This window comes from Rhipicephalus microplus, chromosome 1 (genome assembly GCF_043290135.1).
Source record: "Rhipicephalus microplus isolate Deutch F79 chromosome 1, USDA_Rmic, whole genome shotgun sequence".
Lineage (NCBI taxonomy): Eukaryota > Metazoa > Arthropoda > Arachnida > Ixodida > Ixodidae > Rhipicephalus > Rhipicephalus microplus.
In genome coordinates this window covers 91,087,267-91,098,499 of record NC_134700.1, presented here as the reverse complement: position 1 = coordinate 91,098,499, position 11,233 = coordinate 91,087,267, and the positions used below count along the sequence as shown (strand labels likewise).

Below are 11,233 nucleotides of genomic sequence, written 5' to 3'. Positions count from 1 at the left end.
ATGGTATTTAATAAAGAGATCGTTAGAATGGGCCCTAAATGCACAGTTGAAGCAAGCCAAGGTACTATCACATGGTGACATTAAGCACTCAAACGTTACTAAGGAACACTAAATGGCTAACATGGCGTGTCATACAGAAAAAGAGCTGAACACCTCAGTTATTTGGGATACCAATCCGGTCTAAACTCTACGTCGTCGTAAATGTTCTTAGGGTGAATAGCCATTCGAATAAGTAGTGCTTGAAAAAGTGGTGCTTGAAAAAGTGGTAGGCTCTGCATTATGATCTTGCATACGTGCCTTTCATAATCTGTGCATACCTATGAGGAAAAAATTATCTTATGGCACTTCATCAAACGAAGTTCGTAGAAGGTAGCCTATGGCATGGAAATTAATGACAAAGCTTTTTAAATGTTCGCTGATCGATATCCGAGAACATAATGACATGTTTGCAGTTAACAAAGCAATGTTCCATTATGTCCGGTACATAACATAGGCGGAAATCAACCAAAGATACAAAAAAGAACATTTTTTTAATGTAACAATGTGTATAGGGGTCCTGTTTCAAAATAGAGTTTATAGAAGAGTGTTTCTGAATTTTGTGGAATCTACATTGTGTTACGCATCTGCAAAAAATACAGTGAAAGTAACTCCATCTGCTTAGAGGGATGTGTGTACGAGTCTTTAACTGTCTTTAAGTGATTGCTTGATTTACAGACTCGTGCATCTATCACAGCAAACACACAAAGCACGATCAAACTTGACTTTGCTACTGTATGCCCACACTGGCCGTATATAACAATGTCGAACATATGCTCTGGCTGTGCCCTGCCAACGTGGGCACATATTTTTTCGACCAGTTCTCCTGCGGCTCAGCGCTTCGAAACACAGAGCTTATTACTCAGCTCAGGGCTGTCCAGAGGGCCCGGGCCATCGAAAAAGGACTCTGTCTACCAGCTTCGAGCTGGGTGAAATCACCGGATTGATCGACGCTTTATTGCAAGAAAACGGCATCCCCCGCGTGATGCGAGTACGTTTTTTAGAACTGGTACACGCTGGAGACACTGGTACACGCTGGTATTTACTGCTACATCATTGGGCGCACTGGGAAATAGCTGTCTCGCACTGGTAAGGGTGCTGGCTTAACCGCTGTGATGAGGGTGCTGGAATTTTCACTGGCAACGCTGGTGAATACTGGAGCACGCGCTGTTTCTACCAGCGCAGCGTGCACATTTATCTAGCGTATGCCGTGGTATGTCATGGTGTCGTTGAATATAAAACGCCTGATTCGACGGCATCGACAGATGCTGCCCGAACAGGTCCCGAGCACACGAAATTTTTGTGGTGGACGTACTTATCGCAGCCATTATTGCATGTTTTTCGCATGGCCCCACGTTTACCGGCCATATTCGCATCAGTCGTGTAGATGTGAACAGACTCGCAGCTTCCAAAGTCGTTGGTGGACTATCGTGCTTCCATCTTAATATAAGACCTGCTAATCATAAACAAAACTTGCTAAAGGCTTTGTTAGACCAGTTTTCTTTTGAATTTAACATAATTGAGCTAACTGAAACGCGGATGACTTCAGGCTGCGAGGCTATAATAAATGATAATTACAACACGTTTCACCAAAACCGCAGGGCGGTGGTGGTGTTCTACTAAACATCAAAAATTACATCGCTTGTGACCTACTTCCTGAATATTGTATTATTACGCTGGATGCAGAGTGCCTCGCAATTGTACCGCAGAAATATATCATGGCTGTCATGCACCACTCTCCACATGGAATCGTCAATGAATTCATTGCACTTTTGGAAGGTCTGTTGAGCTATGCAAGCGAGAATGACCTAGTGCTAATACTAGAAGGGGATATTTTAACAAACCCATATTATGTTACTCAAATTCTAAGTACAAGTTTTGCGCTATATCATTTTCATGCTGTGCAAATATTGTGATTAGAGAATGCACTCCAGTGACAAACACAACAAAAACATAATTGACCAATTTATAACAAACCTACCAGAGCACGAAGTTATTAGCGGCATATTGGCATTAAGCATTAGTGATCACTTACCCACTTTTTCGTTTATAAAAACGCCTAATTCGGACCATACAACTATACCAAAGAAAAAAGTTCAGGACATCAGCGGAAAAACCTCGCAGAAGTTTCACAACAGCCTTCTAGAAATAAGATGGGATACTGTACACAAATCTAACACCTCTGACAGTGCATATGATGAATGTCTGTGTCTATTTCTGGAATCATATTCGAAACTATTTCCAATAATCATGCATAAAAAATTGAAAAAGCGCGTCAGCCCTGGATAAATGAGGAGTGCTTTCATATGATTAAAAACAAAGACAAAATTTTTAATAGATTCCTGAAAACGCGTAGTGCGGCTCATTGGGATACATTTCGGCTGCAAAGAAACAAAAGTGATGCATTTCTTCGTAATGTCCAATGAAGCTATCTGTACAATTACTTCGAAAACGGGAACAATCATAAAATAATTATAATGCGGAGGATAATCAATGAACTACTAAATAGAGGATCAATAAATGCAGAGGTTCATCCACTAACACTGAACAATCCAGTCAAACAAGGAACTTGGTTAACAGAAGACTTTAATAACTATTTTGTGAATGTAGTTTCAAGCTCTCATTCCACGGAGGCAATAAATGGCATTTATAGAAATTAGGCAAGCACATTGCCGCCTGGTGTTCTGTGCCAGTGAACAGTAAGCCAGTTCTGTGCCAGGAGAACGAAGACGACGAAGACGAGCAACGCGTGCCAGTGGAGACATCCTTCTTCGTGTCTGAGATTTTGACAGTCGCGTCTCTTTGTACGTTTCTTCGAGCTCCTAGCAGGTGACAACTGGTGGAGGTGCTCGGTACCCAGCACATATGAGTCAGACAACTGAAAGTGAAATAGACAATGTGTGCAGATCTATAAAGAACACAATAACATGCAATATTGGCAACACTCAAATCAGGCCAGTAAAGCATGTTCTTGACATCATAATACTTCAACGCATGAATGTTTATATACTTGTGGTGTGTACAGGTGTATTTCCGATGAAAATGCAAATAGCAAAAGTTACTAATATTTAAAGGTGAGAACTAAATTATTTATCAAATATAGGCCATTTCTACTTCCCATGTTTTCTAAAGGCTTACAAAAGATCATTTATGCTGGAATATTTTGGTTTGCAAACAAGCACAACCTAATCAGCCCGACTCAATTTGGTTTTATAAAAGGGAGATCAACTGAACTTGCCCTTGTCATGCAAAAAGAAATCATTCTAAAAGTATTTGACGAAAAAACGTTTCATAGCTCGCATTCATATTGATTTTACCAAGGCATTCGACTGTCACTGAACACTGACAAAAAACTTGAAGTATTGAAATTAGAGGAACACCACTTGAACTTGCAACGTCTTCTCTGCAACATAGAATGCAATGTGTTTGCATCTAAGGCGACTTATCTCGGCACAAAGAAATTACTTCAGGTGTACCTCAAGGGAGCATTCTCGGACCACTGGTATTTATCTTTTACATAAAAGACATTTCACAAACTGACCACGGAGAAAAATACATCACTTATGTGGATGATACAACCATTTTCTTTCGCAGCAATTGTTAATATACTCTTCATAGTAGCATTACCATTGCTCTCGGTGACTTACACAAGTGGAGCCTAATCAATTTGCTTGATATCAACACAGCCAAAACTAAAGCCATTATCTTCACTCCTCGGCAACCACCTGAACCAGCCATATTGAATCTTACTTTGGGAAACTCGCGTATAGAAATTGTTGACTCAGCAAAATCACTTCGAGGATTTTTTAAAGAATTCATCTTAGGACATTCATAATAATCATATTGCTACACAGGTAGCTAAGGTAGTAGAAGTATTGGTGAAATTCAAATTCTAGTGGCCGACAGCCATCAAACTTCATATTCACAATGCCCTACTTCCTTCTAATTTAAACTATTGTTGTTTAGATTGGGGGACAACGACGCTAATGAACCTCAACCAGCTGTTTATATTACAAAAACAGCACCACGTCACATTGCGTGTGCTGAAAAAACTGCGTGCGCACACGAAACCCTTGTATATTAAATATAATATCACGTCAGCTCATAAATAGTAACCAATCAATCTAGCCAGAAAGTATTAACACGATACAGAAGGACTGCTTCGTAAATTATCCGAATTGACACCGAGTAAAAGGGCTCATGATACCCGCAATGATGATATCTGGAAAGTGCCATTTTCACGCATCACAACAAATGCTTCGTCAAACACTTCCAAAACTCTTCAATGAACTCCATGAATGTGGTATTGACTTAAAGACAACTATAAACCATGCAATCAAAGCGTTTTTTGTCGCCAAAAATTATTTCGTTTTCTTCTTGTGAAGGGTACAGCTTCTGTTGGACACCGTTCCAAGTTTTACGGTTTTTCTTGTTTTTCATCTAGAAATTGTGTAAAGTAAAGTTCATTTTGTTGTCATGATTTCGGAAGAATTTATCATTGTATAAATATATTATTATCTTGCATTTCTATTGTCTTTTGTATTGTTCTGGAGCATCAGTTTAAGCGTTATGTTCCATAAAAACTGTACATGTATTGTGCGCTCTCACTGTATGCCCTGTACAACGGGTGCTCGAGGCTTCTCAAGTGAACAGTTCCACTTTTTCTCGAGTCCTCGTGTTCCACAACACACAAACTTGTGGATGAAATAAACTTTTATTTGATTTGATTTGATTTGATTTGATTGCCGTAACGATTTTTTGTTGCAGTATTTATAAGCCTCGAGCTGGATGCAACTCCTAACATAAACAGGCAATTCTTTATGCCACCAAGTTACAAAACGTAAATGACCTCTCTCGATCGCTTCGCAAGGTTAAACAGAGGAGGTGAGAGAAACGGCTGTCGTTCAGATTCCGCCACCCAGTAAATGGATCCTTCTGTCCTACCACTTACTTCAGGTAACAGTTAGAAATGTTCCGAAGCTCAAATGCAGAAACTTCAACCTTCCCAGCTCATCGCGTCGAGACCGGTCTTACTCGGCCCAGCGAGCATTAGGTTTATCCTGCCGGCCGCGTCGGTGCATGTGTAACCGACGCTCCTTGCTTTGTGCACACAACACTTTAAAGTGTGAGAATAACTGTAAAGTATAGTTTAGGAATCTATGAACCTAAATCAACTATTTTGTCTTTTGTCGATATCTGCGCAAGGAGCGCTGACCATTGATGCGTCTCGCTTCCAGCTACGCAGGCTGTCACTGAAAGCTGCCGGCCGCACTTAGCCGGTACTTCCCTGACTGATAGGTAAAAACACAAAATTTCCAGTTGGTAATTTGGTACGCCTTCATGAATTGACTCCTTAGAATACGTTTTCTGTTCATTGCATTAGTATTTCTTTGGGCGGTCTTTAGTTGCTGGTATTGATAAAACTCTACACAAATCTCTACACGTACACTGCCAGCAGAAAGCAGAAAAACACTGTCACTCGATATCGCCACTTCAAAAATGCATGTCTGGCAGTGATTGACCTTCACTTACTCCAAGTACAGTTTAGGTAACATTTAGAAATGTTGCGAAGCTCAAATGCAGAAACTTCAAGCATCAGAACTCTTCTGCGTCGAAAGTGGCCTTACCTGGTGCCCCGTCCCAGCGAGCATTAGGCCTATCGTGCCGGCCGCGTCGGTGTACATGCTACCAGTGCTTTTATCTTTAAGTAGGCACAATTTGAAAGTGTAAGAATGACTGTAAAAAAGAGTTTAGACATCCCTGAGCCTAAATCAACCATTTTTCATCGTATGCGGTGCCCGCACAAGAAGCGACGACAATCAATCAATTTTCAGCAACGCAGGCTGTCATTAAAAGCTTCCTCCCGAGTGTAGTAGCCAGTACTTCTTTGACTCGTATGTAAGAACACGCAATTTAGAATTGGTAATTTATTACGCCTTAGCGCTCTAACACACTGGCATACTTGTTCAGCGGATGGCATTCTTCGTGGATTTTTTTCGGCGGTTTCTTAGTTGCAAGTATCCATATAACTGCAAATCCGTACACTGGCACGCCGGCTGTATACTGCATGGTATATCGTCACTTGCACGAAAAAAAAATATCCAATATTCTATCGTGTGTGCACATATGTAACGAGCAAGTCAGTTTAGATCATCTGTACATCATCTGTAATAGGGGCACGACGGTAGCACATCTAAGCGAATTTGTGGAAGCGAGCAATGCCTTCGCCCTCACTGATTCTCAGGGAGCCGCAACGTCGACAGCAGTGTCCGCGCCCGCCTTCGACGTCAATCAAAGCCTTTCCAGGCAGCAACAAAAGGAGCTCAAAGCCTTACTCCACCAATACAAGGACTGCTTCTCGTCGTCGTCGAGGCTTCGTCAGACCCCTCTCGCGAAACATCGCGTCATAACCGACGAATATGCCCGTCCGCTCCGTCAGAGCCCCTACCGAGTTTCTGCACGGGAACGCGAGGCCATCAAGCAACAAGTCGACGAAATGCTGCGTGACGACATCATTCAGCCGTCTACGAGTCCGCGGGCATCACCCGTGGTGTTGGTGAAGAAGAAGGATGGAACGCTACGTTTTTGCGTCGATTATCGTCGCCTGAACAACATCACGAAGAAAGACGTGTATCCCCTCCGACGGATAGACGATGCTCTGGACAGACTCTACAACGCCAAGTATTTTTCGTCGATGGATCTCAAAACCGGCTACTGGCAAATCGAAGTAGACGAGAGAGACCGAGAGAAGACTGCCTTCATAACACCAGACGGCCTATTCGAGTTTAAGGTCATGCCCTTTGGTCTTTTCTTTTTTTTTCCGTCGGCCGACGACTGTTCACGCCGCTTTTGCTATGAGTTGTGTTTGGCCCCGTTTTGCTGGGCACAAGTTCGCCCAATAAACAGTTCGCCTGACACCGCCCTGACTCCTGCGTGCTTCCTCTCAAGTGCTGCGTGTATCACAACCTCGTGACATGTTGCCAGTAGCAAGTGCGATAAGTGACTATGAAAGGGAAAAAAATGTCGGCAGCAATAGCCGTCAATCTGGGGCTGCTCCTCCAGTCAATTTGGGATTTTTCAGAGTTAAAACTTAAATTCTTCAAAAAACTTTTCGCTCTTGCCAATATGCTCACGTCATTCGGGGCCCGAAAGCCGGTAATCACTGTTGATTCAACACGCAATTGCTATTTGGAAAGGAATACCGCGTCAATCTTGTTTGACTGTGCAATTTGTAAACGTGAAGTTGAACGGCACGTTCTTAGGACAGCTAGTCATTCTACAACACAACCCACATGTTCTGGCGTGCGTAGTGGGTAGAGTACTAGGATTGTAATTCGAAGGGGACAAGTTCGAATCTGGGAGTTAAAAATTCTTTTATTTTTATTGTGAATGTGCGCAAAATCACTTCTTTTGATTTTATATTTATTTATTTATGGCGAATGGGCATTCCTGTTTCAACCCTGTGACGGTATTTTGCGCAGAGTACCCAGCGCCTCCCTGCGCTGGATCTTGGACGCTGCCGCGGCAGCGTCCCAGTATTAGCGCGATACTGGTCCCATATTCAGGCATGGTGCTGGACGCTGGTACCCAGTGGCACTGGTTTTCGCAATAGGGCGCGGCATTTGGCATCGCTTTCTTTTTCCTCAAGACCTCAATGAAGTTGATACTAACTCACTCACTCGTCTGCTTGGAAAAGCAGTGAAAATAGCTTTCATTGTCTAGAAACGTATGCGTCCTCTATAGAGTCATCACACTAAAACGCTCAGTAACATTTCGCGGTAAAAACGTACATTGCCATCGGGTGTCAACACATGTGATTATCATAATGATTCAATGGTTTAAAGCCGGCTGATCGTTACCAGTGGCACTCACATTACCACGCGTATACTCTTAAGATCCCATACCTGGTGCATTGCAAGTTCGAAGACATTTCACGCTTATAATTACTGGTATTTTAAAGCATGCTAACGCATACACCAAATGCAGCTATATGCGAAAAAATTTACTGACACAAGTCACTTTGAACTTTCAATTGCATCGTACAAAGAAGTGCAAATCTGCAATTCAGACTGTTCGAGTTCTGTGATAAAATAAATGTATCCACTAAGTTGTTCAAGTACGCACCAAAACACGATATCGCTATCACGTTCAACCCCTAAAGGCGAAGCTTAAGAGACCACCAATTTATATATATATATATATATATATATATATATATATATATATATATATATATATATATATATATATATATATATATATATATATATATATATATATATATATATATATATATATATATATATATATTAAGACATGACATAGAATGGTTGCAAGTCGGCAAGCATTGCGATATACTCGCAAAGGGACGCACTAGCATGACTGCGAATTTTTCGCAGTGCATACTTGTTCCCACTTATGACTCGCTATTGTATTTTGGGGTAAAAGTGGGCAATAAACAAAGTCGTTTTAGAGTTACAATTTTATTCAGAACATCGCGTATAATATCCTGCGTGCGATCCCTGCGAGTTATCATAACGCACCTTACGTGTTATTGCACCTGTTCTATCTTAGCTGTTCACTTAACGAAACTACTACTAACTCTCTTGTCTTCATCTTACTCTCCTACTTTAAATACGATAAACTCTTTCGATTGTCTTGGTAATACTTGTAAATACTAAATAAGTAGCTTTTCATGTGTCTATTGATAGATTTCTCTTTAACCATCGCGAAAAGAGAGAATTTGTGTTCCTATATTCTCATTCGCTTACATCCTCTAATGTAGGCAATGTTTCTACGTGGCACGGTATGACGCGTTATACATTTGTGGCACTGAGGGGTAATGAATTACTTATTTTATGAAATGTCTTGATTCCGCCTGGCAGAGGTTTTCCACAATGAATAACTTTCTTTGGCACTCATCTCATAAGACAGTTTGGTAGGGTGAAAAAGTGCTAAACCACTCACATATAAGATGTTCCTTTAGTGTAAATACATGTAGCGCATTAATTAACTCTGCCAATTTTATAAAGATTGAAGCACAAATATATCACTCTGATATTCTGCCAAACAAAGATTTGGTCTTATTTCAGTCTTAGTTCACTACTGAGAGCATCCAAAGCAGTGGTACAGAGGGGTTCGTTTATTTCGCTTGTAAAATTCTTTCGAACAATAAAAACACGACTCGCTAGAAACTTCAGAACAAACGTCACTTCCATACTTCAGGTATATTTTTTTTCTGAACGATATTTGCAGAGGGCCGTTAGATAGTTACTTAACAAGGAGCCAGTAGTGGTGAACAAAATATAGGGTCCAACATTTTCCCTATGGCATCCGTAGACAAAAAAAAAGAACACCGGCATCAGTTTACTTTTATTTATTCTTTATTATGTGTGGTTTGTCCTTCTAGCGGCGCATATGGGCATCGTTCCTATCAACCTCCTCGTTGCTGAAGAAGAAAAGAATCAGCTCCTTGAAGACGTCACGACGCTTGTCAAGGAAATACATGGCCCCGGATCTGACCAGTCACTTTTCCGGAACTATGTCATCATGGCTACAAAGTATTAGAAGCTGCTAACTCGATGCATGCATCTAGGAAACTCCTCTTGTAAGAATTTATTCGTGTAATCTTAGTTTTCGAAAAGAAGGCTATTTTGCCTTAGCTACTGCATTCGTCAGCTTCTTACACATTCCTATATCTTGTATGTGTATTTTGCTTTCTGTTTAAACTCGTACCTAGGAAGTTTATTTACCACTTGCACTTATACAAATCGATGGAACCCATTGAGCTGAATGGTGCATTTTGAAGCGATGGAAACTTACTTGAAGATATGCGTGTCCTGGAAACCAATCTAAATACTCATTTGGCATCAAGTATCTGTGTCTCAATACGTCTTCCAAACATGTATCAGTATCTGTATCTCCAATAGCTTGAATAACTTATCAGATAATTCAAGATGCAAGACAGTGTTGTGGCCGCATCACCATGCGAAACAGCAAACGTCGGCTGCCCTTTGCTTCTCATATCATGATTACTTATTCCGTGAAGTGATCAAATGAAAAAACAGCGACATTCTTTTATCTTACCGCAATCCGGCTCCGACGGAAAGTGCAGTTGATTAGGCCAGCATGTCCCTTTCCGTGAAGCCGTAAAAAAAAAAAAAAACACGTGAACGTCTACACGCAGTCAACTATTGCATGGCTCTCTGCATTTTTTTTTGTTATAGAACTGAACACTTGCTCCTTGTCATTGTAATCTGCCAGCACACAAATAAAGCGGACAAGAAAAGACCTTTGACATTGGTAGGTCCCGAACCCAATATCAACGAATTACGTGACCGACACTCTAGGCATCGCTCTTCGAAAATTCCCCCGTTTGAACCTGTTTCACAATGTTACCACTCAACTCTTCATGGTACATTAATTTTTCCAGCGCACTGCACGCCACGGCACTTTTTTTTTTCCATAAAATAAGTGTCAAATTTTCGAAAACCCATATATTCTCTCAATCATTCTTGCAACGCACCATGTTCAAGTGGAACCACTCTTTTGCTATAATCACATCATAAACAACAACCAACGTTTTTGCGAATTCCTAACCACTGCCTCTCGAATGAACAAATGTTTTATTTTATTGGTATTTTTACTCACCACCCTCAATGATACCTCTCACCTTCAAGGCTCAAAAAATAAAGAACTAATAATGAATTCAGCCGGAGCGGCATTTACTTCCTCATCAGATTTATTAGGTATATATGTGCGTTAAACTTTCAGCAAGCCTGAAAGGTCTGATGTGTCGTAACAGAAAGTTTCAACACAGCTGCAGCCAAGTTTTAGCGAAGGTTCAGGAAACGTTCAACGTCGCTACACCCAAGTTCAAGCAACAGCTCAAGAACGCTACAGCCAAGGCCAAACCGAGTTCAAGCAAAAGTTCCACAGTGCTACTTATATGTTCCACCTAAGTTGGAAAAATAGTTCTGCCAAGATACCGATATAAGCAAGCATGAGCCAGTCAGCTTCAAGGCGTGTCAAGTATTACAATTTTTAGTGCAGGATTAGAGCCATGCGTCATTGTGAACAGCTTTATGCTCAGTAACCACCCTGTAACTAGGCAATCCGGAATTAAATGAAAAGAATATAAATCATTTCATTAGTATTGAGGCCTACACCACATCGACAACCCCGGTTGCCCACACAT

The 11,233-nt window shown here is 41.1% G+C and overlaps 1 protein-coding gene across 3 annotated transcripts in view; it reads left to right on the top strand.

Moving 5' to 3' along the window:
* The window catches only part of LOC119178505 (juvenile hormone acid O-methyltransferase-like), a 56,236-nt gene extending 45,489 nt beyond the window's left edge, over positions 1–10,747 (top strand). For all 3 annotated transcript variants that reach the window (XM_075884968.1, XM_075884949.1, XM_075884972.1), the window contains one exon: positions 9,446–10,747. In XM_075884968.1, the coding sequence (XP_075741083.1) occupies positions 9,446–9,603 (158 nt within the window). In that variant the 3' untranslated portion in view covers positions 9,604–10,747. The remainder of the gene's footprint in view (positions 1–9,445) is intronic.
* The last annotated feature ends 486 nt before the right edge of the window (positions 10,748–11,233 follow it).